General features: G+C 34.5%; 1 protein-coding gene across 9 annotated transcripts in view; it reads left to right on the top strand.

Annotated features, from left to right (window-relative positions):
• Nucleotides 1–24,747, top strand: part of ZNF280D (zinc finger protein 280D) — a 131,076-nt gene that overhangs the window by 27,609 nt on the left and 78,720 nt on the right. For all 9 annotated transcript variants that reach the window (XM_073877061.1, XM_025883947.2, XM_025883948.2 and 6 more), the window contains 3 exons: nt 6,740–6,857; nt 19,660–19,830; nt 20,136–20,245. In XM_073877061.1, the coding sequence (XP_073733162.1) occupies nt 6,740–6,857; nt 19,660–19,830; nt 20,136–20,245 (399 nt within the window). The remainder of the gene's footprint in view (nt 1–6,739; nt 6,858–19,659; nt 19,831–20,135; nt 20,246–24,747) is intronic.

Below are 24,747 nucleotides of genomic sequence, written 5' to 3'. Positions count from 1 at the left end.
CACTCCCAGTAAAATATATTCATACTTGGTTTCCTTGATGAAGTATTTACATGTTATTTTGTTAAATCTCTACCTTTGAATATGTGTCTTTTAAAAATATTTTGTGTGATGAAGTGGATAGTATGTGTCTGAAGTTTAATGGTTATCTTGAGGAAAAACACTTGTGTAATTGAAATGTGACCTAAACCACCCGCTTTTTAAAAATAGAAGACTACTTTTACTTGAAAGAATGACTGATAAACCATGGTATATTATTTTTGTGTATCAGTATTACCACAAACAATGGTTTAAAACCACACACATTTATTATCTCATAGTTTCTATGGGTCAGGAGTCAGGTTATGGCTTAGCTGGATCCTCTGCTTCAGGGTGTCACAAGGCTACATTCAAGGTGTGGACTTTGAGGTTGCAGTCTCATCTGAAGCTTGACTGGAGAAGTATCTGCTTCCAAGTTCTCATGGTAATTGGCAACACTCAGTTTCTTAAGGGTTGTCAGACTGAGAGTCTCTGGCTTTGCCAAGTGGGTCTTTCCCACATAGCTTATTTGCTCAAAGCCCACAGTAGAGAAAATCCTTAGCAGAATGGCATTATGATCTTATGTAATGAAGTCCCGTACACAAAGTCATGTATATCCTGTTACCTTTGCTGTATTCTGTTGGTTAGAAGTAAGTCACTTGTCTTGCCTACACTAAAGTGAGGGAATCATGCAGGACATGAACACCAGGGGGTGGGAATCACTGAGACCACTTTAGAGTCTGTTTGCTACACATAGTGAGTGATTCAGTCTTGGTTATTTGGCAGGCATTTCTTCAAAACTGAACAAAGTGCACACTTAAAGGAAAACAGCTGATAGCATTTCTTGGGTAAAATTGAGCTTTCAAGCACAAATTAGAAATTTTGAAAACTTGTACCTGCCACTATGATCTTGACAGCTTCCCAGTACTTAAAGACTTTCCTCTCGGTGGTGCAATTAATAAATATGATTTTTTGATATTGTATAATGAATTCTGTGAACATTTGGAGGATCAGCATAATACAAAGAAACCAATATTTTTGAAATAACCAGTGCATGATGTTCCAAAATGATACAGATAAAAGAGTGAGACTGACCAACAGATTTTAATGTAACAAAGTACAAAAAGTTTAATAACTGGAAGTCAGATGCCACATTACAGTAAACCCTTAAGAAAATACCAACTGTTGAATTTTGGTGTAGTATCAAAGAAGTATATCCATAGTTATCCTAAATTGCTATTAAAATACTCCCTTTTTCCACTATATATCTTTATGAAGCCAGCTTTTCTCTATATTTTTCAAGCAAAACAACATGTTCTAACAATTTGAAGGCAGAAGCAAATAGGAAACTATAACAGTTTTTGATTAAGCTAGATATTAAAGAGATTTTCAGAAATGTAAAACAGTACCACTCTTTTCACTTATTTTTTTGTGTTTGCAAGATAGTCACTTTTCATAAAAATGTTATTTATGTTAATCTGTAATGGATTTATTACTGTTACTTAAAATAAATAAATATTTTAAAAATTTCTCTCTTTTAATTTTTAATATGGTAAATATCAGTAGGTATAACCCAAATAAATAAAAATTCTTTTGGGTCCTCCATAATTTTTAAATGTGTAAAGGGGTCCTGAAGCCAAGGAGTTAAGAGTACTCAAAAAGTTACCCCAAATGTAAAGATTCTTTGCTATTAGTTGGAATTGAATTAACTCAGTGGTTTTGTCATGCTTATCGTAAGCTATTTGGCACTGGCTTTAGAGAAATAATAAATTTTAATGAAAGTGTTTGTTCTTTTGACAGTAATTCCCTTATTATCTCCCAAAGCACCTGTAAATTTTCTTGTAAATACTCAAGTTCAAAACCAGAATTGAATCCAAATATTGTTGTAGGAATAATCCCTTTTTCCTGTATTTCATATCATATTACTATTAGGTAATCTGCACATCTGTTAGCACTAAAAACTGATATTTTGAGGTGTTATTTTTCATAGAAGAGTTATTTTAATTGTAATTTATTTAACAATGAAAAGGAAGCCTACAGATTTTTAAATCTATGGCTAAGTAAATTCAACTCCCACTTATATTTTGAAGATGTTATGTATCATAAAAGAATAGGTTTAGGCAAATGTTTCTCTCTCCCTGAGTTGTTATTACTTGAGATAATAACTATCTGAAATAATAACTAATAGTGATATAAGCCCTGGACCAGTAGTTTAAAAAACTTAGATTGAAGCAAGAGACTTGAATGCTGATTCAGCCTTGTTTAATAAGCATTGTTGAAACCTCTCTGAGCCTCATTTTCTTCATTTCTAAAATGAGATATTTTACCCAGACCACAGACTCGCAAGCTTGGATCCTAAGGTTCTGCAGGTTATTCCTAATATTTCAAAAGATGGAAAGCTACTTAAAATGTAAAGATCTTTTGCTATTAGTTGGAATCAAATTAACTCAGTGTACTTTTCATAAGTTGTGGCTTTTGCAGGATAGAAAACTGGAAAAAGAAACTTTACTATTTAATTCAGTTTGATAAATAAAAATCTTTCCAACATTGGACCCAGTGAGAAAAAAAAAAACAAAAACAACAAAGGGAAGGTGTGTATATTTGGTGTTATAAAAGTTAGAAACTAGAACTATTTCTGAGATGTTTATTTCTCTGGGCATAGTTTTGTTTATTTATTTTTTATTATTATGTTCAGTTAGCCAATATATAGTACATCATTAGTTTTTTCTGATGTAGTGTTAAACAATTCATTAGTTGCGTATAGTTTTAAAATCAAAACACCTCAATTGGTGTTTCCCAATCTTGGTAAGTTTTTAAAAGGCGAGGTTGTGCCAGTTGGTCTGGGTGGGTCCTGGAAATGGTGTATTGTAAGAAAAAACTCTTCAAGTCATTCTAATGTGCAAAGTTAAGAATGACAGACATATTCTGGGATGAATTGAGACTCCTATTTAAGGGAATTTACTCAATTTTGGAAGCCACTGCTTTTAATAAATTATAATTACAGTTTTTCATTGTGTGTGTGTGTGTGTGTGTGTGTGTATGTGTGTGTGTTTACTTTTTCATGGAATATCTCTATACTTCAACATCTATTTCAGAACTCTCACAGATAGCAGAGATATATTATTACTTACAGTAAAGTCAGTGTGATCTCGCTTAAGGGTATAGCTTTGGAATCAGTGATATATTATTATCACTTAGAGTAAAGTCAGTGTGATCTAGCTTAAGGGTATAGCTGGGTTCTCATTACAGCTCCATCAATAACAAGCAGGACTGTATTGGGAGCCTTATATAACTACACCTAACCTTAGTTTACCTATTTATAAAATAGGGTATAATATTAGTTTTTTATTAGTAATGTTGTGACAACTATTTGATTTAATACATACCTGAATCATGAAGTACAATTGCATTTAAAACACAATTGTGACTATTATTTCAGTTTGAAAGGTGAATAACTTGAAGCTCAGAAGTGACTTGCCCAAGGTATATAGTTAAATGTGCTGGTCTTCTGAATCCAAGTCTAGTGTCTATTCTACCCTTATTATTGTATTTGATATCTTTCTGAACTTTTTATATTTTCCCTGTTGGAGAATTATTTTAACCAGTTATTGTTGAACAATGTGTGCCTGCTTGCTGAAATTCTGGAGCTTAATTAACCAGAATTTCCTAATAAAGTGTTTGAGATTATTTTTATATTTCTGTTAAAGAACTATTTTGGAAAATACGAGTGAATATTTTCCATTTTGTAAGTGCAAATATTTGGAGAAAATATTTATTATGAAATAAGATTGAGCTTGGTTATGCATTTTTTATATTACATGTTAAGGTTCAAATGCAGATTTTGGTTTGTTAGGCCTCAAATTGTAGAAGTGGTTTGAGTTGCTTTGATACCTATTTCCATAACTTCTTTTTTATTTAAACAACTACTATTTATTTACTTATTTATTTGGTATTTTATTTATTCTGCAATTTATGCAGAGTGCGGTGAGGAAAGCTCATCTCTTTTTAAAATTTTAAAAATTTATTATTGAGGTATAATTGATATCCAACATTATGTTAATTTCAGGTGTATAACATAATGATTTGACATTTATTTATATTGCAAAATGTTCACCACAATCTAGTTAACATCTATCACCATATGTAGTTACAGAATTTTTTTTCTTGTGATGAGAAATTTCAAGATCCACACTCTTAGCAACTCTAAAGTATGCAATACGGTATTATTATCTATAGCCATCATGCTGTACGTTACATCCCCATGACTAATTTATTCCATAACTGAAAGTTTATACCTTTTGACTCCCTTCATTCGTTTCCATAACTTAACAAACCGATGTCAATAGAAAAGTTAGTAGCAAACTAAAATTCTGAAAACTTAATTATCCCTTAGTTAAGAAGCACAAACCAAATAAAACCTTTGTGTTTCTATCTTTAATATTTATTTTGGAGAGAAGTTTAGAAAGAAGGGTACACACTATATTTTGAATTCCCCTCCCCCCCCGCAGCATAGTATAGAGTATATAAAATCAGGACCATACTGTGTATATAAATATGTATTCCTCTTTTTTCTCTGAACATTCTACTGGGATTATGCTTTTGGATATTTCTCAAAAACATAGTATTAGTGTTTACATGATAGTCTATCCTAATTTATTTAACCATTCTTTTGTTGGACATACAGATTTTAATTTTTTGTTATTAAAAAGAATTCTCACTAAACATCTTCGTTTCCTTATCGTAAATTTTTAAAGTGGAATAATTGGACCAAACGATGTGAACTTAATAAAGCCTTTGATAGCTGCTGCCAACATATTCATGCAAAAATGTTGTACCAAAATATAACCTCTACTTTGCCAATAGTGAATGTTATCATTACTTTTTAATTTTTAAATTTTTATTTCAAGCTAATTTTAGACTTACAAGAAAAATAATAGAGTTCTCATATGTGCCTTATCTAGTTTCCCCTAATGCTAACATTTTATGTATCATGAGCAGGTAATTAAGATTACACTTCAAACCTTAATTGAATTTTACCAGTTTTTCAATTAATGCCAGTTTCCATTCCCAGAATCCTATTCAGGATCACACTTTGCGGTTAGTTTTTTTTCTTAGTCTTATATTTTTCTGTACTCATTCTTTTTCTTTCATGACTTGAATACTTTTAAGAGGAGTATCCAGTTACTTTGTATTACATATTATTATCTTTAAAACAGAGCCAATTCAGTAGTTAAAAATTGCCACTGCCTTTATTTGCATTTCTTTGACTAGTAAGTTGGAAAAAAGTTTTTTTTATGTATCAGTCATTTGTATTTTGCTTTTGAAGTATCTCAGTTTATAGCCTTTGCCCATTTTTCTCTTAAGGTGACTGTTTCCCTTTTGATTTTTTTTTTAAGATTTTATTTATTTATTTGACAGAGACACAGTGAGAGAGGGAACACTAGCAGGGGAATGGGAGAGGGAGAAGCAGGCTTCCTGCCTAGCAGGGACCCGGATGTGGGATCATGACCTTAGCCGAAGGCAGATGCTTAATGACTGAGCCACCCAGGCGCCCCTCCCTTTTGATTTTTAAGCATTGTTAATCCTAAAACTTTTGCTTGTTGTATATTATGACATATAGAATGGTCCAGAATTCACTCTGAGCACTTACTCTACAACGATGGTCTTTTAAAAATAGAATTGGAATATATTTTGTGAGTGTGTCTGTCAGTATATTTAATATATAATAGTATTGGCGTATACATCCTTAAATTGATCACACTTTTCATAATTATACTAAACATCTATGTGTGCTAACACAAATTTATACTACCTAATTCTTGAGCACATTATCATTCATCTCATACTTTTCACTCTTCTTGAGATATCTTTTCTGGGACTATCTTTTCTCCTGACGGAAAGGATAAAATTTCTCTTGAGCCCAAAGGCTTCCAGGAGCAGAGCAGCTGTCCCAGATTATTCCTATAAATAGCTTTCATTCTAACCCATTTGCCAGGCTTTCTTATTTGGGTTTACCCTGTTGACCAGGCAGCTTTCATATTTGCCCTTTGAGATGGGAGATTACCCCAATCTCGCATGGCTTTATGTGGAATAGCAGGAAGAGTGGCGGGGGACCCATTCTTTCTTTTCCTGACCCTTGCCTTATAAATTTTTCCAATAAATATGATTCTAAAACTCAAATCAGGTGCTATATTCATCCCTAATCCTGATGCACAATATTGCAGATTGATTCCTAATTTGTTTGCCCTGATACTTTGTCTGGGGGGCTTACAGAGATACAGAAGCTTTTAAATTTGTACTTATGTCAGTATGTTTTCCTGTTTTTTTCCTTTTACACATAGATTTTGCGAAGTTTTACTGTTTGCTCTTTGATGGGAATACTGCATTTTTAGTAGCTCTCTAGAGTGTATCAATCCTGCTGATTTAAAATGGGTATATATGTTTCCTTTCTCTTGAAAAAAAACAGACTAGAATTTGCCCTGTTTTAATTGGCTAGTTAGGAACAAACCAGCTGTAAGTAAGAGCTTGCTTTCAGTTTTAGTAGATGATGATTTTGACAGATAGTAATAATTACCTCTGTGTTTTATAACTTACTAATTACTGAGTCATCAAAGTTATTCTTATTGACATACACTTAAATTTACCTTTATAAAAGCTTATGAAACAAAATAATTCTAACTATGGTAAGTGAATGTAACATTCTTCCTTTGAAATATTTTAACAGGGTTATATAACGAACTCATCACGAGTTGTGTCTAATAATTCTTCAGAGTTACTGTTTGACTTGACCCAGGATACAGGATCATCACATTACCAGGGGGGACCAACACTTTCTCTACCAGGTTGGTTTTAGCGCTTTTAAAAAAAATTATAAGAAGAAAGTTGATGAATATGTATACGGAATTGACTTTCTGTTTTCAAGTTCATGCCTTCATGTTAAGTTTTTCATATATTGTTAAGTGGAGTGGTGCTAACAATTCTTGAATGACTTTCTTGGTGACTTTTTTTTTCCCCCTTGGGTGATTTTAAATAAAATCTTATTTAGTAATAAGATGCACAGTAAGAAGGGCACATGATGTAATAAGCACTGGGTGTTACATAAGACTGATGAATCACTGAACTCTACCTCTGAAACTAATAATATTCTATATGTTAATTGAACTTAAATAAAAATATATTTTAAAAATAATAAGATGTTTTATTTTTTCCTGTTAATTAAGTAGGCTAACCAGCTTTGAATTTGTTCTCACTTGGCACTAAAAATTGGCTGAAAAATGAAAATAACTTCTGTAAGTTATAGAAGTCTTTGATATCCTAAATACTCTGTTAAAATAAGTATTAGTTTTTATGGTTATAGTGTGTAAAAGTATATGGTTACAAATTTCCTAATTAGATTAGTGTCTTTCTATTCAGTAGAGGCTTTAGATAGTACAGTTACATATGATTATAGAGTGCTGTTATAAAGTGGCACAATAAATTTGTATATAGCCATTACTCAGTAAGTGCCCATTGGAGGAATATGAAATTTCCCTGTTAAGGTGGAATTAAAGTTCTTTGTATACTGAAACATAGTTCTTCATTAACCTAAAATAAATTAGTGTGCTATGAAAGAATTTCATCTAATTGAAAATTCCCTGTAATCAAGGCAATTACTCTTTGTATATTAGCAGTTTTGGTATATTTCCAATATTTGACAAAATAGAGATAAACAAGATTTGGGGGGAATTTTTAGATTATTTACTAACAAATCAGTGTGGAGAATCTACCAAACCCTCCCCCAATTTTTTTATTGTAATATTAGTGCCTAAAATGTTTTTCCATTTAAATAATATTTAGTTGATATTCACTTCTTTGGGTGTCACTTAAATACTTACAATATCTAGTTAGGAAAATAGGTAAGAACCAAAAGAAACAAGGAGAAAAATTGCTGTCTTAAGTTTGGTTTTACAAAACGCAAGGACTTTATTAATAGAAAAAGTCTGAATTCTTAAAACTTCTTGGGAGTAAAGGCAGTGACTCCTGCTCTACCTCTAAGTTTTCTGCTGTGGAGAGAGACATTAGCCTGAGCAGTAAGTAGGATGATGAAGAAGATGTAGATTTGAACTACTATTCTTAAGATTTTTGTAGTCTTCATTAAGTCTTTACAGTTCAGTCTTCTCATATTGTTAAAATGGAGATTTTATTTTTCTTATTTAATGCATTCATTCTCCAGGCCTGGAGTCAGCCATTGGGAGATAAAATTTTAATTCTCATTCTACTTTAGTCAGGGCTTTTTGAGGCACAAATAAGATAAATAAAATGTGAAATGTATTATGAACTTTAAAGGACTTGACAACAGTTGGTATGAATGATAATATGTGCTTCATGTTCAGTAGCATGATTAACTGACCACTGTCCAGTGATCACAGATATTTGCAGAAGACTGGATTTGAGCTTGTTTTTGAAAGGATTTTTACTGGCAGAGAGAGAGCCCTGTTTGGTGTAGAAAACAACACAAACCAAAGACGACAGGGATGAATAAAGGGTCAGAATTTAAAACCCTTAAATGGAGGCACCTGAGTAGGCGCCTGAGTGGCTAAGTCGGTTAAAAGGCTGCCTTGGCTCAGGTTGAGACCCCAGGGTCCTGGGATCCAGCCCAGCCAGGGCTGCCTGTGCTCAGCCAGGAGTCTGCTTCTCCTTCTGCCCCTCCACCCCCAAAACTCATGTGCTCTCTCTCTCTCTGCTTTCTCTCAAATAAATAAATAAGATCTTTATAAATAAATAAATAAAATTCTTAAATGCAGAGTGATTTTATTTCTTATGTTAAAAAGTTCTTATAGTATAAAACTATATACTCTACTGTCTACTATCTACTGTCCAGCCTGTTATATAAGCAGATGCCTAATCAAAATATCAGCATTCATTGGCTTTTCACGTAACCTAAGCATCTCACAAGACTGCTACTGTGAGGGGCACCTGGGTGGCCCAGTCAATTAAGTGACTTTGGCTCAGGTCATGATCCTGGGGTCCTGTGATCGAGTCCCCAGTTGGGCTCCCTGCTCAGCAGGGAGCCTGCTTCTCCCTCTCCCTCTCCCTGCTGCTCCCCCTGCTTGTGTTCTCTCTCTCTCTCTGTCAAATAAATGAATAAAATCTTTAAAAAAAAAAGAATGCTATTATGATTACACAGATCTTTTCCAAGTACCCATATTATAGCCATCGATAATCACGTGCCTTGAAGATGGGAAAAAAATATATTTTTATGTTCACAGAATGAAACAGAGGAACCAACTAGTATAATACTCTTTTTTCTGGCATGTTTCCTCGTATTAAAAAGCTGACAGGTGAATCTATTAGAATTTTTTTCCTCTAAAGTAAGTTAAGATATAAAGTATTTCGTTAGTAATGATAATAGCTGTCATTTATTGTTGAATGCTTTCTATGTGCCAGATGTGTGGGTGCTTTTTAAAAGTAAGATACAAAATATTTTTTAGTAACGATAATGTCATTTAGTACTGAATTCTTTGTGTCAAATATTGTGTTGAGTGCTTCAAATACATTATCTTATTTGATCTTAAAACAGTTCTGTAAAATAAGGCATTAAAACTTGTTTTACAAAAGAGGAAACTGAGGCTCAGAGAAGTTAAACAAACCAAGAATACATAGCTAGTCAGTGACAGAGCTTGAAGTTCAACTTATACTGTGTATTTTAAAGGCCTGAAATATTTCTAATATGTTTACTGCTTCTAATTTTAGTGTACAGTTGAGAACATTAAAATATAGTGTGCAGTTTTAGAATCCTTATTACCAAGTAGTTGTGTGTTTTTTTCAAAAAAAATTTGCCTGACCTGGTTATAGCCTGAATATCCCTATTTCTCTTGCTAAGGCTTGAATAGGGCTAAAATCCTTTAGCCTTAAGGTGATGGTTTTCAAACTAAAAACTTTTTACGAATAAAATTCCTGTGCAAACAAAATTGTATTCAGAAGTCTAATAAAATATAAAAGAGTTCCTCTGTCAGACATAACCAATATATTCCCTAAAATGAGCCCTTTAGGCTCCAGGAACATAATTTGAAAACCATTGTATTAACTCCTTCCATTATGAGCCCTTTCATATGAGTGAATGAGGTATTATCATTCAAGATTAGTTTTTCCACTTTGTACTTTCCACTTTTGTAGTTTTTCCACTTTGAATAAATGGATAGTATAACCTAAAGCCATGAGTAGACCCCCTCTTTGTTAGGTGGAAAAAGAACTAACATTCCATTAGACATTTTAAATAAATAAAGTGGGTCTTTCTAGATTTTTAGAATAAAATTTTTCTTTTGTAAACTACAGTGTACTTAAAACATTGAAAAGTGATTCATTTGTAGAAACTTAGTTTGGAGTATTCTCTGCTTTAATTTTTCCTTTTCTTTTTTGCTTGGGGTATTTTGGTCTGGCTTCTTTCATAATTGCTGTTTATATATTCCTTTATTTGAAGCCGTATTTAGTATTTTCTTGCATAGAGAGATTATTTCATGAATTATTTGAATATATATAGTCCATAATAGATGTTTGTATAATTTTTTATACCTCTGACTTTTAAAAAAATTATTTCTTAAAAAATTAAAAAATTAAATATTTCTTAAAAATTAAATTAAATCTTTAAAAATTAAATCAAGTTTTTATTTATTTATTTTTAAAAGATTTTATTTATTTATTTGACAGAAAGAGACACAGAGAGAGAGGGAACACAGGCAGGGGGGAGTGGGATTGGGAGAAGCAGGCTTCCCGCTGAGCACGGAGCCCAATACGGGGCTCGATCCTACGACCCTGGGATCATGACCTGAGCTGAAGGCAGATGCTTAACCGACTGAGCCACCCAGGTGCCTCTCAAGTTTTTGTTTAAATTCCAGTTAGTTAACGTACAGTGTAATATTAGTTTCAGGTGTAGAAATCAGTGATTCAGCACTTACATACAACACCTGGTGCTCATCACAACAATTGTCCTCCTTAATACCCATCACCTAACCCATCCCTTCACCTACCTCCCCTCTAGTAATCATCAGTTTGTTCTCTTCCTTAAGAATCTGTTTCTTGGTTTGCCTCACTTTCTTTTTCTTTTTTCCTCTATGTTCATTTGTTTTGTTTCTTAAATTCCACATATGAGTGAAATCATGTGCTATTTGTCTTTGTCTGACAGACTTATTTCACTTAGCATAATACTCTTTAGCTCTATCCTTGTCATTGCAAATGGCAAGATTTCATTGTTTTTTATGTCCAATTAAGATTCTATTGTGTGTGTGTGTGTGTGTATCACATCTTTATCCACTCATCAGTCGATGGACATTTGGGCTCTTTCCATAATTTGGCTATTAATAATGTTGCTATAAATATTGGGGTGCATGTATCCCTTCTAATTAGTATTTTTATATCCTTTGGGTAAATACCTAGTAGTGCAATTGCTGGATGGTGGATGGTAGGATAGTTCTAGTTTTAATTTTTGAGGAACCTCCATACTGTTTTCCAGAGTGGCTGCCCCATTTTGCATTCCCACCAACTGTGTAAGAGGATTCCCCTTTCTCTGTATCCTTGCCAACATCTGTTGTTTCCTGTGTTGTTAATTTTAGCCATTCTGACTTGTATGAGGTGATATCTCATTGTAGTTTTGATTTGTATTTCCCTGATGATGAGTGATGTTGAGCATCTTTCATGTGTTTGTTGGTGATCTGTATGTCTTCTTTGGAAAATGTCTGTACATGTCTTCTTACCATTTTTGAAATGGATTATTTGTTCTTTGGGTGTTAAGTTTGATAAGTTCTTTATAAATTTGGGGTACTACCCCTTTATTAGATAGGTCATTTACAAATATCTTCTCCCATTCCGAAGATTGCCTTTTAATTTTATGGATTGTTTCATTTGCTGTGCAGAAGAAGCCTTTTATTTTGATGGAGTCTTTTTTTTTTTAAAGATTTTATTTATTTATTTGACAGAAAGAGATACAGTGAGAGAGGGAACACAAGCAGGGGGAGTGGAGAGGGAGAAGCAGGCCTCCCGCCGAACAGGGAGCCCGATGCAGGGCTCAATCCCAGGACCCTGGGATCATGACCTGAGCTGAAGGCAGACGCTTAACGACTGAGCCACCCAGGCGCCGCTTGATGGAGTCTTAATAGTTTGCTTTTGTTTTCCTTTCACAGGAGGCATATCTAGGAAGAAGTTGCTATGGCCAATGTCAGAGAGGTTACTGCCTGTATTCTCCTCTAGGATTTTGATGGTTTCCTGTATCACATTTAGGTCTTTCATCCAGTTTGAATTTATTTTTGTGTATGATGTAACAAAGTGGTCTAGTTTCATTCTTTGGATATAGCTGTCCAGTTTTCCCAACACCATTTGTTGAAGAGACTGTCTTTTTTTCTTATTTTTTAAAAATAATTTATTCATTTGACAGAGAGCGAGCACAAGCAGGGGGAGTGGCAGGCAGAAGGAGAGGGAGAAGCAGGCTCCTCGCTGGGTGGGGAGCCTAATGTGGGACTCGATCCCAGGACACTGGGATCATGACCTCAGCTGAAGGCAGACGCTTAACTGACTGAGCCACCCAGGCACCTCAGACTGTCTTTTTTCCATTGGGTATTCTTTCCTGCTTTGTTGGAGATGAATTGACGATATAACTGTGGGTTCGTTTCTGGGTTTTCTATTCTGTTCCATTGATCTGTGTGTCTGTTTTTGTGCCAGTACTAGTCTTGATGACTACAGCTTTGTAATGTAGATTGAAATTCGAATTGTGATGCCTCCAGCTTTGATTTTCTTTTTCAAGACTGGTTTGGCTATTCAGGGTCTTTGTGGTTCCATACAAATTTTAGGATTGTTTGTTCTAGCTCTGAAAAATCCTGGTGGTGTTTGATAGGAATTGCATTAAATGTGTAGATTGCTTTGGGTAATATAGACATCTTAATAATATTTGTTCTTCCAATCCATGAGCATGGAACATTTTTCCATTTCTTTGTGTCCTCTTCAATTTCTTTCATCAGTGTGTTATAGTTTTCAGAGTACAGATCTTTTATCTCTTTGGTTAGGTTTATTCCTAAAGTATCTTATGGTTTTGGGTACAATTGTAAATGGGACTGATTCCTTGATTTCTCTTTCTGCTGCTTTATTATTGGTGTATAGAAATGCAACATATTTCTGTATGTTGATTTTGTATCCTGCAACTTTACTGAATTCATGTGTCAGCTCTAGCAATGTTTTGGTGGAGTCTTTTGGGTTTTCTGTATAAAATATCTTGTCATCTGCAAATAATGAAAGTTTGGCTTCTTTAGGATGGCTCCTGTTTTTTTTGTTGTCTGATTGCTGTGGCTAGGAGTTCCAATACTATGTCAAATAACAGTGGTAAGAGTGGACATCCTTGTCTTGTTCCTAACTGTAAAGGAAAGGCTTTCAGTTTTCCCCCATTGAGGATGATAATTAGCTGTGGGTTTTTCGTATATGGCCTTTATGATGTTGAGGTATGTTCCCTTTATCCCTACTTTGTAGAGAGTTTTTGTTATGATTGGGTGTTGTACTTTGTCAAATGCTTTTTTTGCATCTATAGAGAGAATCATATGGTTCTTACCCTTTCTTTTATTAATGTGCATCACATTGATTTGTGAATATTGAATCACCCTTGCAGCCCAGGCATAAATCCCACTTGATTGTGGTGTGTGATACTTTTAATTTACTGTGGGATTTGATTTGCTAGTATTTTATTGAGAATTTTTGCATCCATGTTCTTGAGGGATCTTGGCATATAGTTCTTCAGTAGTGGAGTCTATTTTTTGGAATAGTTTGAGAAGAATAAGTATTAACTCTTCTTTAAATGTTTGGTAGAATTCTTCTGTGAAGCCATCTGGCTCTGGACTTTTGTTTGTTGGGAATTTTTTTGATTACTGATTCAGTTTCTTTACTGGGTTATCGGTCTGTTCAAGTTTTCTATTTCTTCCTATTTCAGTCTTGGTAGTTTATATATTGTAGGAATTTATCCATTTCTTCCAGGTTGTCCTATTTGTTGGCATATAGTTTTTCATAATATTCTCTTATACTTGTTTGTATTTTTGTGGTACTGATTGTAATTTCTCTTCTCTTGTTTGTGATTTTATTTATTTGGGTCCTTTGTTTCTTTGATAAGTCTGGCTAGGAGCTTATCAATTTTACTGATTTTTTTTCAAAGAGCCAGCTCCTGGTTTCATTGATCTATTGTTGTTGTTGGTTTTTTTTTTTTTAGTAGTTTCTATATCATTTATTTCTGCTCTAATCTTTATTCTTTCTCTTCTTCTGCTGACTGTAAGCTTCATTTATTGTTCTTTTTCTAGCCTTTTTAGGTGTAACGTTAGGTTGTTTATTTGAGATTTTTCTTGCTTCTTAAGGTAGGCCTGTATTGTTATATACTTTCCTCTTATGACCGCTTTTGCTGCATCTCAAAGCTTTTTGACCACTGTGTTTTCATTTTCATTTGTTTCCATGTATTTTTTAATTTCTTCTTTGATTTCCTGGTTGATCATTCATGTTTTAGTAGCATTTTGTTTAATCTCCATGTGTTGTGGTCTTTCCAAGTTTTTTCTTGTAGTTGACTTCAAGTTTCATAGCGTTGTGATCAGAAAATTTGCATGGTGTGATCTCAGTCTTTTTGTACTTGTTGAGGCCTGATTTGTGACCTAGTATGAGATCTATTCTGGAGAATGTCCCTAGCACATTTGAAAAGACTGTGTATTCTGCTGCTTGAGGGTGGAATGTTCTAAATATATCTGTTAAGTCCTATCTGTTCTAGTGTGTCATTCAGAGCCATTGTTTCCTTGTTGGTTTTCTGGTGAGATGATCATTGTAGTGAGTGGGGTGTTAAAGTTCCCTATTATTATTATATTATTGTCCACGAGTTTCTTTAATTTTGTTATTAATTGCTTTATATATTTGGGTGCTCCCATGTTGGGGGCATAAATATTTACAGTTGTTAGATCTTCTTGTTGTATAGACCCCTTTATTATGATATTGTGACCTTTTTCATCTCTTATTACAGTCTTTGGTTTGAAATCTAGTTTGTCTGATACAAGTATTGCTACTCCGACTTCCTTTTGATGTCCATTTGCACGATAAATATTTTTCCATCCCCTCAACTTTCAATCTTCAGGTATCTTTGGGTCTAAAAAGAGTCTCTGGTAGGCAACATATAGTAGGGTCTTTTTTTTTTTTAATCCATTCTGACACCCATTGTCTTTTGATTGGAGCATTTAGTCCATGTACATTCAGAGTAATTATTTTTTTTTTTTAAAGATTTTATTTATTTATTTGAGAGAGAGAGAGAATGAGAGATAGAGAGCACGAGAAGGAAGAGGGTCAGAGGGAGAAGCAGACTCCCTGCTGAGCAGGAAGCCCAATGTGGGACTCGATCCCGGGACTCCAGGATCATGACCTGAGCCGAAGGCAGTCGCTTAACCAACTGAGCCACCCAGGCGCCCCCAGAGTAATTATTGATAGACATGTCTTTAGGGCCATTTTATTACTTGTTTTGTTGTTGTTTGTGGAGATTTTCTCTGTTCCTTTCTTCTCTTTGTCACTTTTTGTCTTTCCATTCAAGAGTCCCTTTTAATATTTCTTGCAGGGCTGGTTTAGTGGTCATGAACTCCTTTAGTTTTTGTTTGTCAGGGAAACTCTTTATCTCTCCTTCTTTTCTGAATGATAGCCTTGCTGGATAGAAATTTTTGGCTACAGATTTTCCCCATTCAGCACTTCGAATATCTCATGCCACTCTCTTCTGGCTTGCCAGATTTCTGTGGTGAGATCTGCAGCTAGCTTTATGGGTCTTCCCTTGTAAGTTAGGGACTTTTTTGTTTTGCTGCTTTTAGAATATTTTTTATGACTATATTTTGCAAATTTAATTACAATATGTCTTGGTGTTGGCCTGCTTTTGTTGATTTTGATAGGAATTCTCCATGCTTCCTGGATGTGGATGTCTGTTTCCTTCCCTGGATTAGGGAAGTTTTCAGCTATTAGTTCCTTAAATAAGTTTTCTGCCCCCTTTTCTCTCTCCTTCTTGTGGGATTCCTATAATGTGAATGTTATTACATTTAATGGAGTCACTGAGTTCTCTATGTCTATTCTCATTATGCATAATTCTTCTTTTCTTTTGTTCAGCTTCATTATTTTCTATAGTTCTATCTTCTGTATCACTTACTCATTCCTTTGCTTCTTCCATCCTTGTGTTTTCTGCATCCAGTCTGTTTCAGATCTCAGTTACTGCATTTTTCATTTCTGACTGATCGTTTTTTAACTGTTTTATCTCTGTGGTAAGGGCCTCCCTGAAGTCTTCCAATTTTTTTCTCAAGCCCAGCGAGTATTCTACGATTGTTGCTTTAAATTCTCAATCAGGCATATTACTTGTGTCTATTTTGATTAGATCTCTGACTGGGACTTTTCTTGTTGTTTGATTTGGGATGAATTCTTCCATCATGGCATTTTGTCTAAGTCTCTATCTTCTGTGAGTTAGAAAAGCCTGTTAATTTCCTGCTCCTGAGACTAATGGCTTTATGAAGAAGAGGCCATATAGTGTCCAGAGCCTGGTGCTTCAGGGAGTATCTCTGGTGTGTGCTGCATGTACTCTGGTCCTGTGTGTTGGCTGCTCTATCATTCAGTCCAGTTGTATGCAGAGACTCTACTTGCCTGCAGTAGGCAGTGTTTGGGCCTTGGCCAGAGTGGGTGAGTTTTAACTAGGTGCACTCTGATCTGCTTATTAAATGAGATCTGATGCTACTTCTACTAGAACTGAAGCCTTGCAGAACTTTCTGGTTGGGAGATGTGTGTGCAGGAGTTTCTACACCCCTACTCCTTTGTCCCCGGAGAGGGGGCTTCGTGCTTGTTGCTCTTAGGGAAGGACTCCAAGAAGAGCAAATGAATAATTTTCCTTCGTGTATCCCAGGCATTTTTCAGACTGCTGCTTTCATGCTGTCTGTCTTTGGGTTGCTTGCCTGCCAGGAGCGTTGCAGTACATTTTGGGCTCTATCCCAGCCAACCCTGCTGACTTTTAAAACTCCAAACTTTAGAGATGTGGTGTGGGTAGGGGCCTACATTGGTCTTCTCGTGGAAGGTCTTGCTGCATTGGGACTAATGCAGGTTTGATGGAGAAGGACAGTTGAGCCAGAAAGGGTTGTGGGACTTGGAGCAAGCAGGCTAGGCAGCCAGTATCCAGCTGAGCTTCCCTTAGCAGGTGGCTCTGTGCCTCTGTTGAGGGGCAGGGGAGGGAAATGGCACCCACTGGCTCTTTTGTCCCTGGAGAGGCATTTCTGCCAACATGGCCAACACGGCCTCTCACAGATGTGCTCCAAGAAGAGTAAACAATCTCCCTGCTGTGCACCTTAGGCATTCCTCAGATAGTGCCATCTGCCCCTGGGGTTGTTTGCCAGCTTTCTCTCCAGGAGTAGGGCAATGCCCTCAGGGGTCTATCCCAGCCAAGCCCACCAACCTTTAAAATTCCAATCTTCAAGTCCTGCTGTTTGCCAAAATGCATGGAAATCAGCCTTCGTGTTTTTCCAGCCAATAGCTTTGGGGAGTTGTTCTCCTTGTGCCTCTCTCAGCCACCAGGGCTCCCTCCCCTCTGTAGCACCCGTGATCCTGCGATCCATTTCTCTCCCAAACCATGTCTCCATACTTCCTACCTTCGTAGATGTGGCCTCTTTTCTCTCTTCTTCCTCTAATTGTGGAGTTTGTTCTGTCAGTCCTGAGGTTGATTTCTTGGGTAGTCAGAATGATTTGATAGTCATCTAGTTGTGTTCAAGGGACAAGAGGAGCCTAGGGTCCTCCTACTATGCCACCATGTTAGCTCTCTCCCCCGCAAATTAAATTAATTAAAAAATTCAAGTATAGAGGCGCCTAGGTGGCTCAGTTGGTTAAGTGTCCAACTCTTGATTTCGGCTCAGGTCATGATCTCAGCTCAGGTCAAGCCCCCCATCAGGCTCCATTCTGGGTGTGAAGCCTGCTTAAGATTCTCTCTCTCCTTCTCCCTCTGCCCCTCTCCTTCTCTAAAAAAAAGAAGAAATTAAAAAAAATTCAAGTATAATTAAATAGTGTTATATTGGTTTCAGGTGTACAGTATAATGATTCAGCAATTCCATACATTACTTGGTGCTCATCACAATAAATTTATTTTTAATCCCCATTACCTGTTTCACCCATCCCCTTACCCACCATCCCTCTGGCAACCAGCAGTTTGTTCTCTGTATTTAAGTGTTTGGGTTTTTTTCTTTCTGTCCTTTTTTTCCTTGTTCATTTGTTTTGTTTCTTAAATTCCACATGGGAATGAAATCATATGGTATTTGTCTTTCTCTAATTTCACTTTAGCATTATATTCATTATAACTTCTAGATCCATCCATGTTATTGTAAATGGCAAGATTTCATTTTTTTATTCCATTTATTTATGTACAAAATCTTTATCCATCTATTGGTGAACACTTGGTTACTTACATATCTTGGCTATTGTAAATAATGCTGCAATAAACTTATCTTTTAGTGTTTTTGTATTCTTTGAGTAAATACCTACTAGTGGAATTACTGGACCATATGGTAATTCTATTTTTAATTTTTTGAGGAACCTCTATACTGTTTTCCATAGTGGATGCACTGGCTTGCATTCCTGCCAACAATGCATAAGGGTTCCTTTTTTTCCACATCCTCATCAACATTTTTTATTTCTTGTCTTTCTGATTTTAGCCATTCTGACAGGTGTGAAGCGGTATCTTACTGTGCTTTTGATTTGCATTTTACTGATGATGAGTGATGTTGAGCATCTTTTCACGTGTTTTTTGGCCATCTGTATATCTTTGAAGAAATGTTTGTTCATGTCTTCTGCCCATTTTTAATTGCATTATTTGGTTTTTTTTTGGTGTTGAGTTGTATAACTTACTTTTATATTTTGGATATTAACTCCCTTTCAGATATATCATTTGGAAATATCTTTTCCCATTCTGTAGATGGCCTTTTTGTTTTGTTGATGGTCTCCTTTGCTAAGTAAAAGTCTTTAATTTTGGTGTAGTCCCAATAGTTTCATTTTGCTTTTGTTTCCTTTGCCAAAGGAGACATATCTCGAAAAATGTTTCTGTGGCTAATTTCAAAGAGATTACTGCCTATGTTTTCTTCCAGAAATTTTATGGTTTCAGATCTCACATTTAGGTCTTTAATCCATTTTGAGTTTATTTTTGTGGATGGTATAAGAAAATGGTCCAATTTCATTTGTTTGCATGTAGCTGTCCAGTTTTGCCAACATCATAGTTGAAGAGACTTCTTCCTATTTTATATTCTTGCCTCCTTTGTTGTAGATTAATTGACCATCTAATCATGGGTGTATTTCTGGGCTCTCTGTTGTATTGCATTGATCTGTGTGTCTGCTTTTGTCCAGTACCATACTCTTTTGATTACTACAGCTTTGTAGTATATCTTGAAATCTGAGATTGCGATACTCCGGTTTTGTTCTTCTTTTTCAAGATTGATATTTGGTACACCCCCTGACTTTTAATCACATCAATTTTTATCATTATTTATTGTCATTTGAATGATAGGATAATTCAGTTGTATTACATTTAGTTTAGCTCCAAAGTAATTTTACCTTGTTATAAGTAATATGCTAAAGTATTTAAAAATATATTTCCCGCTATTTAATTCATTGTAGGTATGCATGAAAGTTCCTTTTTATCAAAACGTCCTTCTACTTCTGAAGTAAACAGCGTTAATCCAAAAAAGCCAAAGCCCAGTGATGGTATTTCTGGATTAAATTCTTCAGCTGTATTTCCTTCAGTTAAATCTCTTTCAGTGACATCTCCCCAGGCTACGTCATCAAAAGGTAAATGTGAAATGTGGCATATAAAAAAGAAATTATAGGGGCTCCTGGGTGTCTCAGTTAAGCATCTGACTTAATTTCAGCTCAGGTCAGTGAGATTGAGCCACACTGGACTTCGTGTTGGGCAAGGAGCCTGCTTAAGATTCTCTGTCTTTCTCCCTTTGTCCCTCCCCCCCTTAAAAAAAATAAATTACAGTATTTATACATAAGTTTTAGAAGTTGTAGTAAATTTACAAACTGTTATTAGTGGTTACTTAAGGTTATAAAGTGATGAATTCTGTATTATATATGTTTTGAATTTATTTTAGGTACAAATACCTCATCAAATCAATCTAAAAATGGAACACCTTATCCAAGAGCTTGTCCAAAGTGCAATATTCATTTTAATCTTTTGGATCCTTTGAAAAATCACATGAAGGTAAAAGTTTTTCAAAATTTAATTTTAAGAAGGTTTGCAATCCCTAAAAATACTGATTGATTTATAGTAAATGTTTTGTGGAGATAGGTAAAAAATCTTCTCCTAGTGGTGTTTCCATATAATTTAGGCAAAGATTTATATTCATAATGATTATTTACATAAAAGATTTTAAAATTTCCTCTGAATCATCAAATTTTAAGATTAAATTTATATGCATTATAATATATGCTTTTTATATTCTAATTTTAAATGAAAATAAAGTATTAATCAGAATATTTTATAGTTTGGTATACTTCAAACTTTTTTTTAAACAAAGATATATAGTTTCTTCAGTTATCTTATTTTTGTGTCCATGGTAATATGTGCATGTCACATTACACAATGAAAATCTGAATTTTACATTTAATTTTCAACACTCAGACTTAAGCCCCAAATGATGGATGATGGAGCATTTCATATGAAGTAATTATTTTAACTCCATTCAGAATATAGTTTGTGTAATTGTCATTAATTAATTCAGATTTTTTGTTGGAATAGGAAGCTCTTGAAATTAAATTTTAAGAAATTTTCAGGGGTACCTGGGGTGGTTAAGCATCTGACTCTTGATTTCGGGCTCAGGTCATGATCTCAGGGTCATGAGATCTAGCCTGGCATCAAGCCCGTGGTTGGGCTCCAAGCTGGGTGAGGAACCTGCTTAAGAGTCTCTCTCCCTCTTCCTCTGACCCCTTCCCTCTTAAAAAAGGAAAAAAAAGAAATTTTCAAAGTAAAAATGAAATATGAGTTGTGGGTAACATTTCACTTGAAATATTTTAGTACATATTACAGTATCCTACTGTGGTCTGAGGATAGCCTGTATTCTCTTTGCATGCCCAGTATAAATGGCAGGAAGAGGGAAAGAGGAAGAAAAAAGTCCATGTAGATTATATGAAGAAATAAAGGAAGGTGGGGTGCCTTTGTGGTTCAGAATAGCACAGAGTCTGCTTGGACTTGCTCTCCCTCTTCCTCTGCTCCCCTACCTTCACACACACTCTCACTTTCTGTCTCTCTCTCTCTCTAAAATGAAATAAATCTTTTAAAAAATATAACATTTGATAGAAAAGTAAAATAAGGGAACTTTTTTAGAATTTCAAATACAGTCTCTTTATTCATATACAAAGCTGTATTTGGTCTGTCACTACTTTTGGCTCTCAGAATGTAGTCCCTGATAATTGCTCTTTGTGCTTTCTTCTTACATGAGAATTAACCTGTACAAGTGCTTTCACTTTTTTAATCTGTGTCATGTTTTGATGAGAAACCTGAATTTTTTTTTAATGTTTTGAATTTGGAAAAAAGGGCTAAATTCTTTAATTATTTGAGTAGGTAATACAGTGATATTATTCAAAATAAAAAAGTTTACAAAGGTGTACAAGTAAAAAATCATAATTATGTCTCTTATTTACCTGGTTCCCAGAATGACTGAAAGAAAATTATTTTTATTAGTTGGTTTTTGTATTTTCCCCAATTTTCTTTCTGCATATACAGGTGAACAGAAATGTTATTTTCTTTCTATTTTGTATATAATTTATAGCTTATTATTATACTTATGTACTAGAGAAACTGGCAGCCATTTTCCAGAATGTAGCTTCACTTCCAAAATGTATTGTAGCATTGTTTGGGATTACTCATATTAGAAACAACCAAAATTTCATACAACATTCATATAATAGAACACTACACAACCTTTTAAAAGAATGGAATCTCTATAATAGGTAATGATATGGAGAGATCTCTTAAGACATATTTTTTAGCTAAGTTAAATATAATATGAATAACTTATGTGTGTTTATATCTCAAAGAGATGTGATGGAATAGGGCAAGGAAGTTTAAGACTGTGTAAACTCTTTGCATTCTAGTTTATGCATTTTATATATCAGTTGGAACTTTTAGTATTACGACAATGACTTCCATTTTGGAAAAATGTGATTTTTAGATTCTTTATAAATGAATTTTTGCTGTTACTCTAGATAAGAAGATGACTATACCACAGAAATAATGTTTCCTTTCAATAAACAATATCTAAAACATAAAGCAAAATCCTACAATAATAAGAATAATTTATCTGAGACCATGTGCCAGACTACTAAGCTTTAAATACATTATTTCATTTAATCCTTAGAAAACTCTTTGAGATTGACATATTTCTCATTGTTTTATAGCCAGTTTATTTAAAGACATAACTGGCATTCACACATTTAATGGTAAAAACCCACGTTCTAACAAATTTTTCCTTTTTTAGTGTATAGGTTATTTGATGTTACATGGAAACTTGAAAATAGGTAAATAATTTGTTTTGGAATTTGATATTTATCAACCAGATCTAGCATATCAATTACATTATTTAGATATTTGTATTTTTATTTTGTTGTCTGCTTTATGTTACATGGATTGAGCAACACCATGTCTCAATCTACATCTTTCATTACTAATATTTTCTTGGATATATTACGGTTTTGTTTTAAGATTGTTGCTGTTGTTTGTGATATAGATGAATCTCTTATAATTGTATTGCAAATACATCCTTTAGCATTTTTATAAAGTATTCTTTTTGTCTTAATGTTTAATGACTTTTAGGCTCACAACCTGTGGTTTCTTATGGTTTCCATGTACCTAGTATATTATTTGTGTATCCTTTTCTCTTTAACCCTTTTGAATCACGTTATGCCCCTTGGTTTCAGAAGAGTTGATTTTTTCCTTTGTGATCTTATATGAAAATCTCTTTTGTTTTGCACTTGAATTAAACTTATTTATATTCATTGATATATTTACTTGGTCTTGGTTCTGTCACATTTATTTATTTATTTATTTCTATATATTTTTAAAGATTTTATTTATTTATTTGACACACAGAGAGAGCACAAGCAGGAGGAGCGGCAGGCAGAGGCAGAGGGAGAGGGAGAAGCAGGTTCCCCACTGAGCAAGGAGCCTGATGCAGGGCTCAATCCCAGGACCCTGGGATCATGACCTGAGCTGAAGGCAGACACTTAACCGACTGAACCACCCAGGCACCCCGTCACAATTTTTTATTATCTTTTTTTTTTTTTTAAGTCTTTCACTATGTGGTTGCTTTGTATGTATGTAGCTTAGGTTTTTAGGGAAGCTGTATTTTTGTTCTCCTATTTATCCTTGTAATTTTAATGCTGATATAATTCTAGTAGTCTTCTATTCCTTTGGCCATTCTCTAATATTAAAATTAGTTAAGGTAGTATTAAATTTTCTATTCTTAACCCACCCATCCTTAACCATCTCCTCTCCTACCTGATTTTAGTCAATGGTATCTTTCTGAGTGTTTCCCTTTGTACCATTAAGATTGCTCATACCTATACTACTTCATTTGGTAGCTCTAAATGATATTCTTTGATGTACTGCTGGTATATTTGAGGCAATCGTGAGTCTTCTCAACCTTATGTTCATTGTCCTTTTACCCCCTCACAGTTTTTATTTGTTGGTTGTATCATTTTTTCATTGTCAGGGCATATAACATTTGCATTTGATTTTCTTAACATTATTTCTGTATTTGTTTTAATCTTTTTTCACAGTAAATACATTCAGTGTTGATTACTAGTCTGTTTCTCATGGTTTCTTTAGTTATCTCTTGTTTGGCTGAAGTTCATCCTATCTAGTAATTTCCATAAGAAGGGCCTGGGAACAGCATTTTCTGAATTCTTTCATGTTCAGAAAAGTTTGACTATATTCCATTCTTGAAAAATGGTTTGGCCATATATAAAGTAAGTTGGATCCATTTCTTGGTTTTCTGTTCTGTTCCATTGACCTTTGTGTCTGTTTTTGTGCCAGTACCCTACTGTCTTGATGATTACAGCTTTGTAATAGAGCTTGAAGTGTGGAATTGTGATGCTATCAGCTTTGGTTTTCTTTTCCAACATACCTTGAGCTATTCAGGATCTTTTCTGGTTCCATACAACTTTTAGGATTATTTGGTCCAGCTCTATGAAAAAAAGTTGATGGTATTTTGATAGGGATTGCATTGAATGTATAGATTGCTCTAGGTAGTATAGACATTTTAACAATATTTGTTCTTCCAATCCATGAGCATGGAACATTTTTCTATTTCTTTGTATCTTCCTCAGTTTCTTTCATGAGTGTTCTATAATTTTCTGAATACAGATTCTTTGCCTCTTTCTTTAGGTTTATTCCTAGGTATCTTATGGTTTTTGGTGCAGTCGTAAATGGGATCAACTCCTTAATTTCTCTTTCTTCTGTCTCATTGTTAGTGTATAGAAATGCAACTGATTCCTGTGTATTGATTTTATATCCTGCCATATTGCTAAATTCCTATATGAGTTCTAGCAATTTTGGGGTGGAGTCTTTTGGGTTTTCCACATAGAGTATCATGTCATCTGTAAAGAGTGAGAGTTTGACTTCTTCTTTGCTGATTTGGATGCTTTTTATTTCTTTCTGTTGTCTGATTGCTGAGGTTAGGACTTCTAGTACTATGTTGAACAACA

The sequence above is a fragment of the Callorhinus ursinus genome, unplaced genomic scaffold, assembly GCF_003265705.2.
Source record: "Callorhinus ursinus isolate GAN/ISIS: 27379988/994484 unplaced genomic scaffold, GSC_fseal_2.0 scaffold25, whole genome shotgun sequence".
NCBI lineage: Eukaryota > Metazoa > Chordata > Mammalia > Carnivora > Otariidae > Callorhinus > Callorhinus ursinus.
The sequence above is the reverse complement of the archived record's forward strand: the minus strand, read 5'-3'. Positions and strand labels throughout refer to the sequence as shown.